This window comes from Cyclopterus lumpus, chromosome 24 (assembly GCF_009769545.1).
Source record: "Cyclopterus lumpus isolate fCycLum1 chromosome 24, fCycLum1.pri, whole genome shotgun sequence".
NCBI classification, from domain to species: domain Eukaryota; kingdom Metazoa; phylum Chordata; class Actinopteri; order Perciformes; family Cyclopteridae; genus Cyclopterus; species Cyclopterus lumpus.
This window is the reverse complement of record NC_046989.1, coordinates 13,098,100-13,115,463: the sequence shown is the minus strand read 5'-3', so window position 1 is coordinate 13,115,463 and position 17,364 is coordinate 13,098,100. Positions and strand designations below refer to the sequence as shown.

The 17,364-nt window shown below is 39.6% G+C and overlaps 1 protein-coding gene across 1 annotated transcript in view; it reads right to left on the bottom strand.

Annotated features, from left to right (window-relative positions):
* Nucleotides 1–17,364, bottom strand: part of lama2 (laminin, alpha 2) — a 156,454-nt gene that overhangs the window by 2,908 nt on the left and 136,182 nt on the right. The window contains exons 58-71 of the mRNA XM_034528174.1: nt 17,224–17,235; nt 16,399–16,519; nt 15,328–15,483; nt 14,889–14,942; nt 11,457–11,608; nt 11,147–11,323; nt 9,340–9,529; nt 7,650–7,736; nt 3,991–4,103; nt 2,392–2,485; nt 1,878–1,973; nt 806–886; nt 514–591; nt 256–334 (exon numbers count right to left, since the gene is read on the bottom strand). Of these exons, the coding sequence (XP_034384065.1) occupies nt 256–334; nt 514–591; nt 806–886; nt 1,878–1,973; nt 2,392–2,485; nt 3,991–4,103; nt 7,650–7,736; nt 9,340–9,529; nt 11,147–11,323; nt 11,457–11,608; nt 14,889–14,942; nt 15,328–15,483; nt 16,399–16,519; nt 17,224–17,235 (1,490 nt within the window). The remainder of the gene's footprint in view (nt 1–255; nt 335–513; nt 592–805; nt 887–1,877; nt 1,974–2,391; nt 2,486–3,990; nt 4,104–7,649; nt 7,737–9,339; nt 9,530–11,146; nt 11,324–11,456; nt 11,609–14,888; nt 14,943–15,327; nt 15,484–16,398; nt 16,520–17,223; nt 17,236–17,364) is intronic.

The window sequence follows — 17,364 nt, the reverse complement described above, 5'->3', positions numbered from 1 at the left end:
TTGTGAAGCTCCTCCCAGGATCAATAAACTCTTATCTTAATAAATAAATAAATAGCACATCATAACTCATGTTACATATTATATTTATTACTAATATACAAAGTAACTACTACCTAAAATGATCAAACAAATGTAGTGGAGTGTAATTAGAAATGCTTCAAAATAGTACTTGAGTACAATACTTAAGCAAATTCCACCACCAGTAACATATTACATGCTGTAATGTATGTGCAATCATAAATACAAATTCCTGACCTGTAGCTGCAGGCTTGGTGCTTACCGCCCTTCCAACCATCTTAAACTCACGGATACATCCATTGATACTGTAGAGAATCTAGGGACAGAAAGAGAGAAGGTTTTTGGTTCATGCTTAAAAATGGTTAAAAAATACGCATCAATCAACCACAAGTATTGGACATTAATAATCTGTTCTTATGTGTTAATTAGAAACTAAACATGAATATGGAATCCTGGGCTCACGAGCAAACTTAAAACAATGTATGTGTCGTTTACCGGTCCTATTCTCTTGCTGGTGTAGTTTTGTGGTAATCCACCAACATACAGCATTCCAACCACGTCCAGCAGGTCAGCCTGGAAATACAAGATATGTTATAAATGCAATAATGAAACAATCCTTATTCAAACTTGAACAAATGCATGGCTGTACTATTCATGGTTTAGTACTCAATCCTTTTTCTTTATATTTTCTTTTTACTAGTCTGCCATGAACCTACTTGTAGGTGCAGTTATGTACAGTATATGTGAGACAAGGTTCAAATCTTTAGAATAGAAAACAATACTGTACCTTCTTTGGACTGATCATCTGTTTACTGTATCGCCCATCAACTATAAGTAAACATCTCTGCTTGTTCCGACTCACACGAATCTGAGAGGGGAACATTAAATGAAAGTAGGGTTAGAAAGTAGATGGACAAAAATTAAACACAATATTTAGAGCAATATACAACTTCAGTCCTTTCACAGCATCAACAAACACTATATGTTGTCTTGGACGTAAATAAACAAAAATGTTGCCAACATGTGTCCATTAATGATGTAACATAGTTGTTAATTGTTAATTAGTTAATTAGTCTCCAGTACAGAATATTCAGGGCCCTATTTCTCGTACGTGGCTAACGTGTTTAGCGGGATAATTTCCACAACAAGTATAAAGCAGAAATAGTGGTTATTTTTTAATCCATGTGAATGGCGGAAGTTATAAATGTTTCCATGGAGATAAGCCACGCCCCCTCTTAAGCGCGAGTGAAGTGAATGAATTGATTAGATTTTGCCATGATTATGGTCTGGAATTCCTCATATACATCCATGATCATCTCCTGCTCCTCAGCAGAGAAAAAGAGGCTCTTCCTTTGAGTTTATTTGCCTTTGTGCTGTTAGTAAATCATGGTTTCTGTGAGCGACGCTTCAACCTTTTTGAAGTCGGACAGGCACACGCAACTATCCTGAGAACTGACGTCTGGCTCAAATTAACGAGATGGTTTGAGGGCGGATCAGCCTTTGAGAAACCGGGATAGCCTCATGTCAATCATCTTGTTAATTTTAGCTGGCTAATAGGACATTTGATCGACTTTGTTGAGCCACGTACGAGAAATAGGGCCCAGGATGGCAGAAAGCAAGCAAGCTTTGACAAAAACAAATGGTGAAAATGATCTATATGCAACAGTATCTTTTAAATCCAAAACATATTTTCCCATGTATGCACAGAAAAATAAAAAGGGACCAAATACGGTGGGTCAGCAGAGTATTTGTTATTGTCCTGAAACCCTCTTTTAAAACGCAGTATATAACCAAGACGGTCTAAAAGACTATCGCGGTTCTATAATAAACAAACATGAATGAATGAAGGACTGTCTTACCTTGTGCCAGTTCCCATCATTTATGGAGAAGGGGACGCAGCCAGATATGTTTCCATGACCAAGATCATAACCTAGACAAACCTGTCCGTCTTTGATCTAGAGGAGAGAGACGCAGGGTCATGACAAGCTAACATGATTAATATGACCGTCTATGGCCTTTGTTCCTGAAAATGGTGACCTTGGTGAATATGGTGACTCTCAGTGCAGACAGAAAACAATGTGGGGAAAAAAGATGGGGAATATGAGGCCCAGTTCCAAATTATACATTTATTTTCTTCCGTTTTTTTCATAACATTGGCATCACTTCCACACTGTCATACTTTGTGAGCAACTCTTTACAGCACACAAAGAAGTGGGCTGAAGCTTATGTCAAAGATTTTGCTTCACAATACAAATAAGCAGCTTGTGTGGTCCTGAACCAACTTGAATTCATGTTTAAAAAAAAAACTAGAACTGTGGGAAGAACAAGAAAAATAAAACTTGTATAATGTCATTGGCCGCGGTAGATGGATACCTGGATGGTAACAAAGTCTGCATGGTTGATTCTTGCCATGTAGAGAACAAGACCAGACTCCTCCTTCGTCCTCAACTCAAACTCCAATATTAGCCTGAGACACACATACAAACATTAATCTGTGATTATAAAACAGTTCATATAATATGTACATATAATAGCACATTTACCAAAGGCACAGTAAATCATCTAAATCGGGTGCAATCTGTCTTTGGGATGCTTTGCATTTTTATCAGAATACTGAGAAGAAGAAAAATGATACTGGATTCTCAGAGCACTGCAACATTAAAAGCAATTTCCTGTAATATCTGTTTTCCTACAATGCATTTCATTGAAAAATATTTTGGCTGTAGGTTAAAAAAATAACAAATAAACGTATTAATTTCTAAACCAAATTGTAAAAATATTCAAATCGAGTGATTAGTATTTAATAGGGCACGACAAAATGACAAAAGGCAGTTTTAAGAAAGTCAAACACCTATTTTGCCGATTGATCATATTTTCCAGCACTGGCATTTTGATTTGGACAAAGAAGCGTTAGATCTTAAAGAAGATGCCCAGTTGTTAAGTCTGATCCCCAAAGCAGTCAACCCCACTGTTCATTACGTGTCTATATCTGTCTGGAATGTGCTTCCTCATCCTTACATCATTTAGTTTTGGTCAGTTTGTGAATCAGAAAGGTTGGTCAAGTCAAGAACATGTTCATTAATTTAACACACTTTTATTTTGGTCTTATCCCGTCCAAACTTTCACTCACTTCTGTTTTCCTTCATTAATTTAGATCTAAGTAAAGACCTGACAAGGTACACAACACCGGGGTTTATTACATGTGACAAGCAGTTAGCAACATTTGCATTGATGGAATATAACAAAGTCAATTTACTGTACAACATACTTTTTATGTAATTAGTAGTGTTTACATTTCAGGCGACTTTCTAATTTAACTCCACCAAGTTACTTTGTGGTTTAAGATTTCAAATTCAAAACTAACATTAGCTTAATAAAATACGAAACATGGTGATGGATCGCTCAACATAATATAAAGTAGTTAACATTAGCTACAATTTGACCAACTTTAACAGTGACTGCTACTCCCACGTTAATGCATCATTAATAATACTGTTATAATATAATAGTAAACACTCGAGCAACCTTTCAGAGCACTTTTATTTTGTATATGTATCAGTACATTTTGCTTATAATACTTGCTAGCTTCTACTTTAAGGTGTTAAATTCTGAGCATATATGTTGCCTCCACACAGCTCTCAACATGGCGCCTCACAGCCGATAGTGCTAACCGGAGGGTAGGCGTAACTGTACGATGATGTTGCCCTCTTTACTATCGATAATGCCAAGTGTCACAAAGATCAAATATTTTTGTGATGCTTACAATTAGTAGTTGGATTTAGTCTGTGCTGTGTTTGCATCTCTTCTCACGTGACCTCTTTCTAGCCAATCGTGCTCGGGGTATGCTGTGAGAGATAGCTTTGAATGCTCCAGTAAGCCTGGTTATTTATCAGATTTGCTTCACTGAACTGCAGGAATGAATAGGCACCACACAATCAAATACTCAAATGATTATTCATTGTGAATACATACCTCTCTCTGACTTTTGTGTCATCAAAAGCAAATCTCATGTGACTGTTCCTGGTCAGTCCAAATTGATAGGCCTTCTCGAGTTCTGTCGGGGCCACAGCTGATGCACATGAATCCTGCAGATTGGACATAACATGTCAGTTACACTGACAGGCTCACACCACACTGCTCCTATATTGTCTCTCGTCAATAGGAACCATAACACCTGAGCAGAACATATGTCAATCACACTAATAGGGTTCTACGTCTGATATTCAGGGACCTAAAGGGCTGATTGGTCACAAAGGGTCATGGAACTGTTATTTATATGTAACAGGCAAAGGAAGAGTTCATAAATTCCTAAAAAAGTTAGGCCTTGGATTTGAAATGCAAATACATTATATATTTTTATTGTGCAAATACGATATGAAATATTTAGGTTGCAGCATACGGCCTATTAAAATCGGTTTAATTGTAATAATTTCTCATTACTGTTTATTTTCTTCTTCATCACCTCACATCAGTTGCTGCATGGTGGATTTGGCTGATCAAATCAACGGACCCTCCCTCATAAATTCTGCACATATTTCATAATCATCTGAACCAGACATCAAACACACTATAGTCTGGTTTCCATTTGATTTATGCCTCACTTTGGCAGCAGGGTAAACAAAGTATTAGATGAGTATTACTCTTCCCCTCATTTTACAGGACGCAGTTCAGTCAGTGACCAGAAGATGTCAGTGTAATGTCAGTGAAGCCATCGCAATGTCTTACTCCTCTACTACCGCTCTCCTTGTCCAAGATTCCTCTTGGACAAGGACACTTCCTTTCCTTCCATCTGGGACTATTTCCTTTTCTTCTTCACGCCTTTACTTGTCCAATCCCCTTTCATGCCACTTTCTCACGTTTCTCTCTTCTAGTGTTTGCTTTCCTGTCCACCTCACCCCTCCATTATTTACTACTATCTGCTTTATCCTCCGAACAACTCCTCTTCCTTTATCTACCTTTATCTCCTCTATAGTGTTCTCGCTCTCCTTCCACCTCCCATATTTCCCACCTTTTCATTCTTCACTCTCCTCCTGCTGCCTCCCTCTAATTTTATATCCTACTATTTCCAATTTCTTTTACCTTTCCTTTTTTTTTTTACCTGCTGTATCCTCCTCCACGTCTCCTTTCATTCACCTTTTTACATCGTATGCTTCATTTTCTTCCCACCCTCCTCTTCTCTTGCTCCTCTGACTTTTCCCACCTTGCCAAATCTCATCTCCTGCCATCTCATCAGCCCATTCCTCCTTTTGCTCTTTTCTTAGTCTCTTTCCTCCTCTCCTCTTCATTTCACTGCCCTTCCACCTCCTCGTATCCGTTTTGCTGTCTCTTTTCAGATCTTACTGTACTATCTGCTACATTTGCATGTTTCTTCACCTGTCTCACCCACTCCTGCCTCCAATGGAAGGCATTCCCAGACCTTCACCTTTTTATTTCCACCTCTCCATCTTCTAAACTTTCCTCGTCCTCACTGATTGCTCCACTCTTTGTATCAACTTGTCCTCAACTGTTTGTCTTTTCTTTCCCCTTCTTTCTTCCCCTCCTTTCTTCCAATCTCTTCTTCGTAGCTCCTTTCTGTGCTTTCTTCTTTCCGCTCTTGGATACATATCCTAGTAATTAACAAAGCGGCTTTGCCATACCTCTAGTGTCAGTGTTAGACACCGTTAGACACACACAAGTGTCTGTGTGTGTGTGTGGGTGTGTGTGTCTTAATCTCCTCTTCTCTCCTCTCTTGTTCCCTTTCAAGTGAAGACATTCCCCACACGGTGACCTTGCTTTGTTATAGCTGACACTCACCTCTTATCGCGCTCTGTCCTCATATCCGCTCCTCCTACTCAACCTCCCTCTTTTTTTTTTCCCTCTTTCACTTTTCTCCCTATCTAACAAAAGGGAGATGTCACTTGCTCAGAAGCTCGTTCCTTGCCTTTCCTTTCATTCTTCTCTGGCTTCCTCTCTTCCGTCTTTCCATTAAGCCAACAAAAGGCGGCGGCCGCTCTGTTCAGAAAGACTCTCTGTCGCTCTCTCTCTCTCTGTCTGTTTCCTCTTCTTCCTCCATGGCTGAACCTTTTCTCTCCTCTCTCTCTCCTATCCTCCTCTTCGCCCTCCCTCTCTCTCATCCTCTCTGCATCTTTCCATTAAGCTAACAATAGGAAGACTGTCTTCGATTCAGAGTTGCTGTTCTTTGGTTGGAGGTCACACCAATAGAAGTCATTAGTCTGGATTTTGTATCAGTGTGTGTGTGTCGTTGCCACCCTTGAGAGATCAAAAGTCCTTGCTCTGCTTTTCAGAGAAGCTACTCTGGTAGTATTTAGCTTTACTCATAACCAATTTAAAGACAGTACAGTGCAATGCTCCTTTAGCAGATGTCACTGGTCACTATATTGCTAGTGTTTCAAACACAGGTCTTAAATTGAAACTAGAAAAGCTTGAGGCTACTAACACTGCAGATGAAACAGCTTTACAACGGCACCAAGGATCCCAAGGAGGCAGATGTTTACCTAAACTCAGATAGTTTCAAGGCTACAGTGCATCACTATGTAAACAAATTACCTGAAAAGAAATGTAATTGCTGAAATGAGAGACAGCAACTGGGTGGCCTGTTACGACACCTCACCATAAGTGTATCAAACGAGGAAGGCTCCCCCTTCTGTCAATAATTAATGTCAAGGGCTCTTGGGCAAAGCACTTAACCCCCAGCTGCTCAAGCCAAACTGGTCAGTGACCATAAGAAGACTGGGGTCAACAAAGACGCTCAGTACAAAGGTGAAGAAAAGCTTTACTTAACTGTTTCTCTTGGGGAAAATAGGTTGAAATAGAAAATAACTAAGTGAGAAATACACTTAAAATGGAAGAAAGGAATAATGTATCTCCTATAACTGGCATATCTTATTTAAAATGAAAAGTTGCTGTAATCCAGTTTGCCATCATCAGACTTGAATGTCCTTCAATTATAATATTCTGGATTGATAGCGAAAAGACACGAAGACAAATGAGAGAGCAAGTCAGAGAGCTCAGAGGTTACAGTGGTGTGTGGTTCATACACAAGTGTGTGAGTTAAATAGGAATAGTCTTATGATATTCTATATTTGTTTAGACCAAAACCAACAATATTTTGATCTGACTAACAAGTTTTGCCGGTGCAACCAAAGCACGGTGAAGTCATTGCCTTTGCGCCATAGTGCTCCACTGTTGATGAAATACTATTCAAACATATCAGTGTGTCAGCCGTTGCACTGGCTTCATTATCATGGATGTGGCATTGCATTTGGTTTTAATTACTCGTACACCTTCTGTCTGCAGCAAATTTATAATTACTAGAATACCAAATCCATGGCTGAAAATAGTCCTCAACTGAAACACTATTTATTCCTGTTAAACTAACATTTGCTCAAATTTACAAGATATAATTTTAGGAAATGACTTGGCCCCTCATATTATGTGTTTATTTTAAATTATATTTGTGACCCATTTTCAAAGATTTTCACCGTCAGATGGAACCAAGGAGCTTGAGGCTCAGCGCCTGACAGGGTAGGGAAGTAAGAAGCATTGAGAGTCGAATAAACACAACACTTTAGAAGATCACCAGCCTTATCCTTCAAACACTGTCAAGTGTGTGCAAGTGTGCGTATGTATACCGAGTCAGAGATGGGCTCCTGTTTAGCAGTGGGCGGGGCTGCAGCAGCAGTGGGTGTGGCAGCAGGTGCGGCAGGGGGCGTGGCCTCCTGGAGGGTCAGCAGTCAGGGAGTGGAAAGGAAGGGTTAGTTGCAGCCACACAGCCAGAAAGTCAAACACTGTTTATGACGAGCGCACAGCTCGCTAATTAGGCAACAGGCAGGCAATGATGCCATAAACAAGGTCAAAGAAGTTAATGAAGCAATGGAGACACTTTTGGACTCCAAACACCCCTTTTTACCCTGAATTGAAGCACAATTAACACACAACCATGAAACTATAGAAGTGAAAGTAGGCTATTGCTCAGAGGTTCAATGGAGCTTGTAAGGTGCTTGTCCCAGAGCCTCCTCATCCTCTAAAGTTGTGCTCACCAATATCTCAAGAATCACAAGTACAGAATATGTTGTGAGAGAAAAGTGGAAGATAGAAAAGCCTCTTTATTCAAGCCCATGCTGAGACTGTTGTTTACTGTCAGCTGTGATTACTTCTTCAGTCCTTTTGCTGTTGATGAAAAATGCATGGAGCAACTTGTGAGCAGAGTGCTGACACATGGTGCAAATAGAAATACAAAATTATTAATTGTGTAAGATTGTGTCCAACACTTAAACAAAAGCAAAAGCTTTTTTATAATGATGTGTTTAACTAGAGGACACGATGCATCGAAACAGAAACATGGGAACTACTCTATGCTGAAAGTGGAAACTATTTATGTTTACGGTCTCTACAAATGTAAATCTTTATTATTATTATTTGTTTTTAATTACAAGGACTTTGTATGGACACACAAAGTCCTGTTCAACTTCTGTTTAAATGTAGAGCTATGGCTTTTTTACAGGCTTTAGTCTACTGTTTATCATAAAGCAGATGATTTTACAGCCCATAACGCAACACACCACAGAGTGATAGCAAAGCTGGCCTGGCTCTTTGCCTCTGTGCTTCATGATCAATGTCCTTTTAGAGGCGTAGTTTAGCAGGTAACTGGGTAACTGATAAACTATGACCCCTGTAATGCTTATAATATATTAAATATATGAATTACTCTATCCCAATGCAAAGGTTATGATGGGAATGACTGCCTACCAGCCTCTTAGTATAGTGGCTAAATGTTAGCTGAGTGTTTTGGCTCCTGTGGGCTCATAAAGCAGAAATGGCATGCACAGTTAGCGTAGCGTAGCGCCATGGCTCCGCACTGTATGACGGGCTGCCAGAGGTGGAGTTTGTGGCTCAAGGCTAAAGGGACCATAAAGAAGAGTTAATGGGCTGTACAACTGCAATGTGATGAAAGCGTTAAGCTAACAGGGCGAGGCCATGGCTGCATTTCATTAAAGAGAAATAGGTGTGTGTGTGTGAGTAGGTCCGAAAAAATATATATGGTTGAGTAGGACATGTGTGTGCATCTAGGTGTATGTGCTACTTTTTACTGAACTGTTTCTCTATATATGACTTATGTCAATGTGTACATATGCACATCTACCAACAGCTTGAACTAGGCTGCCTATACAAAAGTATTGGCTATTATATCACTGTAAATAAAAACACTGTGGTGTAGTATGAATATCTATAAGATATTTTATCGATTAATACCATAACACCTTCTGTTAGGCTAAGTAGTCAAAATGCGTGTGTGTTCACGTGTGAACTCGACCCACTTACGGCAGGAGGACCTGGAGCTGGTGTAACTGTGGTTGGGATCCGTGGAGGACTGAAAGGCTTCGACTCTTCCTTTTCCTTCTCGAGTTCCTCTTGTTCTGGCAGATACGGTAGATGTGGCGGAGGGGCGAGGTTGGGGCACTGGCCGATTTCGGCATTCTCGAAGGACACAGGCAGGGAGAAATCTGAGAGGCTGAGAGATGGACGAGCCATTAGATTTTAACTTACACAATGTTTAGCTGACACCGACGGGAACAATTTGACTGATGTGTTTGTGCAGTCCATTTTAATTTGAATACAGCACAGATGTTCAATACATGTCAGTGTTTCTGCTATAATTGGAGAGGAACCCCTGCCAGGTCTTTTTTTAATGCAAAAAATAATGCCAAATATCAACTTGTGTTTCCCCTATATTCATTCTGCAGCAGCGCAAGTGTCTGTGGTTAGTTCACACGTCTGTAATAACAGTTGTTATCTAAACAAGTTTGTTTTTAGCTGAGCGAGACCAGAGAATATTAGCTTGAAGCGGATTCCCCATTGTTCTCCGTAAAGTGATGTATTGTAGCCCCGGTGCTCTTTAAGGAGTGAGCATTGTCCCGGACCTTTTGAACGCAACATTGCTTATCAGAAAACGCTTATATGGTAACTTAGGAGGCCATTTGGCCTTGTGTGCTCTGATTAATTTGGCTTGCTGTTTATGACCAACCGGCCATACATTTGTTTTAAAGTAAACTAAGGTCCATCTGGATTTCGAAAAGTGAATGATAAATATTTTTAAAAGTACCTGATAAATATTTAAAGTGAATAATTTTAGAACCCAGCCCATGCACTAGGCCAAAAGGGTTAGGGTTTCTAAAGGAAACACTACATGTACTGGTACATCTGTACCATTGAACCTTCAGGCGTGACCTACTGTTACAATGGCTACTGGCAAAGTTAGTCGATTTTGGGGGTGAACATGTGTGCCATCTAGAGCAAATTTGCATCCAGTTGTGTTTCCATAAACTTTGTATTTAAAATTAGTATTAATATATATATATATATATATATATATATATATATATATATATATATATATATATACAATACAAATGACTGTAGGTTCCAATAAAATGTACAAAAGAAAGATGAAGACTCACTGACAGTCAGATGCATATTAGGTAGATGAGAAACAGACAAACAGACAAAATCATAAACACACCCAGATGAGAGAGGGGTGTAATTTGATTTATGATTATTTTTATGATGTTCGACAGCTCTATTACTGCTGTTCAGGCAGAAAGAGACGCTGACTTTATCATAATAATCCTCAACAGCATTATCATGACCTCCTGAAATCATATCAACAACACTTTAACACAGCAGTCTATGAGATCAAAATGAGGTCTGTCTTCCACTGCCAGGAAACATTATTGGGTAAACATTTGGGCAATGAGGAACGCGGTATTGTTTGAAGTATCGATGCAGTGCATTTAAGGAGAACACTCCCAGTTTACTGAAGTAAAGTAAATTGGTCAGTTTTGCCTCTGTCCAGCTTTCCATCAGGTTGAAATACTGACAGAGAATCAATCAAAAGTCGACTGTTCTTTTGCTCCAAATGTATTGTTAGAGGAAGTCTCAGACTTAGGATTGTCATTGCCAACGACTGCTTTAATGTAGTTGTTGTGCATAGTATAAATAAAGAACTTGAACTTCTCTAATCGGTTCCAATACCGGCACTTCTAAATACATAAAGGCCAAAGCGCCCAGATAAAAAAGAAAAGCCTGTTTCAATAAATCTGGGTGCATATACGGATGAGATGTTACATACACAGCGTTGACCATGAGGTTCCATATACATCCCTGGAATGGGACGTTGGCTCTGTTGGAGGTCTGTTCTACGGCAGCAGGAATACCACCGAGGAAGATGCGCTGCAAGCTCACTGGCTGGTCGTTGGGAAGCGCTGCCTCCCTCTTGGGCTCCTCATCCACCTGAACTGCAAAAGATCTGGTAGCAAACAGACAAACACACAGAAAGTATCACATGGATTATGCAAAGCAAGAGTCAGTCTTCAATAGCAACATGAAATTCTGTTGCACAGCTTGAACACACACACACACACACACACTCACACACCAACCTGCCAGGTAGCCTCTCTATGCGCAGCGAGTGCTCCATCCCATCATTCAGGACGCCGTGCTCAGGTCGTCTGATGACACGACGCAGACTGTGGCTGCCGGTGAACAACAAGACCTCCAGAGAGCCTTTGTTCAGCAAGACTGAGAGGTAGGGCTGCAGGAGATGGAGGTACACTTCATTATCTTTGGACATCTGTAAATACACACTACTCTCAAGTACCACGTTAAAAGCCAATTCATCCTACATTACTCCTTTAGAAAGGAGATATCAGACTCCACACATTATGAACTCAACATGGACGCCCTATGTCAGCTGGGATAGGCTCCAGCGCCCCGCGACCCTAATGAGGATAAGCGGTATTGAAAATGGATGGATGGATGGATGGGCGAATAAAGAAAAAAAGAAAGAGTAGTATGAAGGAAACTAAAAGCAAATAAAAGGGAAACCAGCAAAGATTTCAATGTTGAGCATGAATCAAATATCATTTGCATTAATGTTAAAGCCTTTATAAGTGTGGGTTCTTTTTTAAAATACAATCTTTATTTAACCAAGATGGTAAGCAGTAATAAGATTACTGTGTTACTTAATGCAAACATAAAACTCATAATCAAAAGGTCAAAAGTAAACAAAAATGCAATTACAAAATCATGAATAAAATCAGATTAAAGATTGTTTCCTAGAAATAAGATGAGCGTTAACGTTGATGTCTGACTGTAGTAGTTTGACCAAACAAAACAAATGTATCAAATATGATTAAAATATATAAATATATAATTTTGGAGAGCTTTCAGCTGTCTTTAAGTTGGAATAAATGTCTGAAAAAGGCTATTAGGTAGAACTTTTAAACAATTATTGGTAAACCAAAATAAAACAATTTAATAATAGCAAACAAAAATCAATATGTCTGGAAAACAAAAACCCGAATTTAAAAACAGCAGTTTTTGAAAAGAAAGTTCTCAGCAGTCGTTGCTACCTGCTGTAATATATGAAATAAGGATCTAAATAATAAAAGTGAATCTGTTTTTTCCGATAGTATATCCCATCACTATGAACATTAGGCGGTCAACTTGAATTACAGTTGACCACCTCATGCATGTTGTAATTCTTCAAATGTTTGTTGGGTAGAGGAGAGGAGGAGAAAGGAAGGAAGGACAAGACAGAAGAAAAGGAAAAAGAAAAGAAAACAGATTGAAGGGAGGAGAAATGACAAACAGGAGGGAGGAGAGACTGGGGATTAAAGGGAAGTCAAAAGGCGAAAGAGGAGATGAGGTGAGGGGGTTTACGGAGAGAAATTGGGGGGAAGTAAGAGAGGGAAGAGAGGAGAGGAAAGGATAACAAGGGATGAGAGGAACAGAAAGGAGAGGATAATAGGGGAGAGAGATGAGAGGGCAGAGAGCAAAACAGCGAGCGAGATAGAGATGGGTAGAGAGAGAGAGCGACAGACAGAGAGGTGCTAGAGAGCAGTGGTGCAGGGTCAGGCTAATTTGAATTTTAATTCACTGTGTGCCAGAGGGCGAAGTGGGAGACAATTTACCACCTGAAAATGGAATTTCAATTTGAGGTTGGGTACAAATTGAACTGAGATGTAGCTACAACATGCCTCTCGCCGCGCTGCCTCACACAGACACACTTACACAGATACAAAGGCATGCACGCACACACACACACACACGTAGACGCATGGAAAGACCTACACACTCATGAGAACATCTCATGTAAAACATTCACACATAAAACATACACAGACACACACGTCTCTTCTTCTTTCAGTATTTTCAACCCCTCGTTTATACATGTATGGTCATATTTTGGGTTTCATGTGTGAGCCAATATTGGTGCAAGGTTGTATAAGTATGGCAGACCAAAACTATCCAGAATACAGACATTAATGTTAAATATTTATCTATTCGATATGTCTTCATTACGTCCTACTATAACTGCATATCTTGTTTATTTAAGCAGAAATGCCCTGGATTTGTGAAATATATTTTGTGAAAGGTCAAGCTGGAAATGTTTTAAACATTTTTTTAAATCATCTGTCTTCTCTCTTTCCTTTTGGCTTCATTTTTCTCACTCCTTCTCTGGCTCTCCCTCGTCTTACTACACTCTCTTTTACCTCCCTTCTGCTCCAAGCTTCTTCCTCCTTTTCTTCTTCATCTCTTCTCTCTGTGACCATTCTCTCTCTCTACTATCAACTCTCCCTATCATTTCTCCTCTCCTCTGCTCTCCTCCGCCCTTCGTATAATTTCTCTTCTTTCCGGTTCTTTCCTCTCTCTCTTTCCGTTCACCTCTAAATCTCCCTCCGCTATCCCTCCATCCTTTGTCTCCTGTCCCCTTCTCTCCCCCCTGTTTCTCTGTCCCTCTCTAAAACATCCATTAGTCAGGGCCAAGTTGAGTTGATGGTGTTTTTAACCTCGCTTAACCTTTCTTCACACACACACACACACACACACACACACACACACACACACACACACACACACACACACACACACACACACACACACACACACACACACACACTCTGCCTGCCAGCATAGTTAGTAAAAATAGATTTATGCGCCCAACAACCAGTGATGATGGATAAGCTAGTGGTAACCCTCTGTCCTCTCTCTCTCACACACACACACACACACACACACACACACACACACACACACACACACACTCTCTCTTTCAATTTTGTATTCATGTGAGCAACACCATCATAACAATGCGATACACACAAATTATGCTTAAACATGCATGCACGCACACACACACACACAAAGATGGAAATCGGCAACCACAAAGACATGAACACACACACATACACACATTTGTATGCCTGCAAATAGGAAAGTGTGCGCAAACACAATATTTAAACACCAAATATAACCATTTCCAGCATAGATAAAGGACTGGATTTCTTTCATTATCAGTGATTAGGATGAAAGAGGGCTGGATCAGTGCAGGGACTGAAAACGGGTGTGAGTCAGCATGTGTGTGTGTGTGTATTTATATATGCGTGAGAATGTTTTTAGCCATAAGACAATCTAATCAGCAAAGCTGCCAACAAACTCAAATCTCATTAATATGCACTCATGGAAAATTCATTCACTTAAAGAAAGAATGCTTGTGTGGACGTATGAGTGTGTGTGTGTGTGTGTGTGTGTGTGTGTGTGTGTGTGTGTGCGCATGTGTATGCATGTGTCTGTGTGTGCTTGCATGGTCATCTAAAAGACAGGACAGCTACTATATGTATCTGTCAATGGACATAGGAGTGTGTGTGTGTGTGTGTGTGTGTGTGTGTGTGTGTGTTTGATAAAGGGGAATCCAATTAGCCCAGTTGCCAAAAAATGCAAATCTCATTAATATGCACTTATGAAAACATCATTAGGTAAAGGGGTACAGCATCTTGGCGCGTACGAGTGTCTCCATGTGTTGAACCCACCTCTCCCGACTGCCTGCGTCTCCTCTTGGAGCTCAGGAGGTTCGTGTTTCGGAGCTGTGGTGGAAAGATTTTCAGAAAAAAGGCGAATAAATGGATTAATGATTTGTTGTTTTCCAGGTCCCCAAGTTTCCTTATATTTTCCAACAACGGGATTCATACCTAACCGTTCTTAATGATTATTTGATATATATTATTAATTGTATCATTAATAGAAAAAGTGTTAATTTTTTGAACTTAAAAAGAATCAGTTTCAATCATTTATACTGTACCCAGCCCCAAAGACAAATTAATGTATTTACATTCAACCATACAATTTAACATAAAGATTAAAGTATTCAATAATAAATTAATAACAAATGTATTAATTTGGTTTCATATTTGATTTGGCTTATTTAAAAAAATTGTGAGACACAATTTAAATGAACAAAACATATGAAACCTGCTGGCCGATTGGTGGAGCTCCGCCTACTGCCAGCATGATGGTCCCAGTGTCTGCCAGAGTGCTGAATGACAGGCTGATCTCTGTGCCGACCGCTAGCGACAGACCCCCCAGCTCCATGTACCCCGGCTTCGAGAAACTGACTGTATACAGGTTCTGCGGGAAGGAGAACATTTCAAGTATTTAAATATACATCAGTGAATAGACGAATAGTTTAGTCCTAAATTATATAAATAACAGTCAGATGGAAAAGTAAAACCAGAATTTGAAAAGCTAAAGTAGTGAAAAACAAATTCAAAGCTTAACTCTAAATTTGAGATGGATGCCGTTTTACAGATGCACCATCAGTCACTTCTCATTATTTTGACTGTGGTTTCAAAGTGAGAATACTCACGCACGCACACACACACACACACACACACACACACACACACACACAGACACACACGGACACACACACACCCACCCACCCACTCACTTGTAGCCTAGCAGAGTGGTGAAGGAAGAGAAAAGACGGATAAGGAACAGAAAGACCTTCATTCTATGCGTACTCAACCCTGGGCCTTTATAATCCTGTATACAATCTTTACAAACTCTGCAACCACGGCTGAATGTTTCTACCAATGAATGGCACCAGTCTATAGAAATCATGGTGAATGCCATGTCTTTGAAATCTCCAATACAGACTCAATGCACATGTTAAAGGCGATTAAGGAACAAACTCTGTTTTTATGTTTGGAATGTGTATGTAAATAAAAAATAAATTAGACAATTTGAACTGCTTATAACATTTCTAACCTTCACTCTTTCTCTCTTTCCTATTATGTCTTACAGAAACACACTTTAAATTCCAGAGCAAAGTTAAGTACAACATGATGATAAATCACTTACAATGGAACAATGTCGCAATGGTACAATCTTAACGCTATCATACAGAGAGGGTTCAGCAGATTCTGCAGATGTATATTTTGACATATGTTACACACAAATAGAAAGTCCTCTCTTATCTCTGCAAGAGGATCTAAGTGTTGTGAGAGTTTAAATTTACTGCATAGCTGTGGACACTCTTACCTCTACATTACATCCTTTAGTGACCCCAGTATAATCTGAACTGCTGAGGAGACTATAGGGAGTCCTGGAGATTTCAATCTCCCGGAGACAGCCAGCATACCGCTTCAAAGTGACCTCTGACCTATAACAATATTACAATAGTTTTAATAAAAAATACATAGCTGAAGAAATGTCCAACTCCATGGCATTTCCTGTCTCTCAGTAGTGTAATACAATTAATAAAAAGCTGAAGCCGCTATTGCATCATGTATCCAGAAGCAGAGTGACGCTTGGATGTCAATTTGTAATAAGTCAATTTGAAATGTGCCGTGTGTCCATATTAATAACGCAGAATGTATAATATGAATCCCTTTTTAGCATAATTCATGTATATGTAATGTCAGGTAGTGTCCAGGTTGCAGTATTATGCAAGAGGAAAGGCAAACAAAAATCCATTGTCAGATAACCTTGTGATTGTTTTCCGTGAATTAGGGCTGTATTTGTGTAGCCCAGCAAAAAAAGTTGCTTGCAGTGCCTCAAAAAATGGGAAGAATCACTTGGATTATAATATACAATTTAAATACGTTTATGGTAATGAGACACACATTTGAGAAATTCCATGTAAATGTTTCTGAACAGACGAACATCAAATTCAGATACATAAAGGAAAGAGCAAGTGATTTCCAGCTGCTATGTGAAGGAGCAGGAGCACTCAGATGCCAGCCAAGACACAAACAAAGGCACGTACACGTTTACTTTGAAATGTACAGCGTCATCAGCTTTGCTAGCCTCATGCAGATGGCAATACAAATCAAAATATTCTGATCATAAGATGTATTTAATTACCTGGCTGTCATGCTGTCAAGATAAAACATAATATCAAAGCATTAGCACACTTCACAAACATAGTTTCAACTAATGACTAATCTAAACTCATCAACGTTCTGCCACATGGATTGTGACAGACTAAAATGGTCATAATGGTTG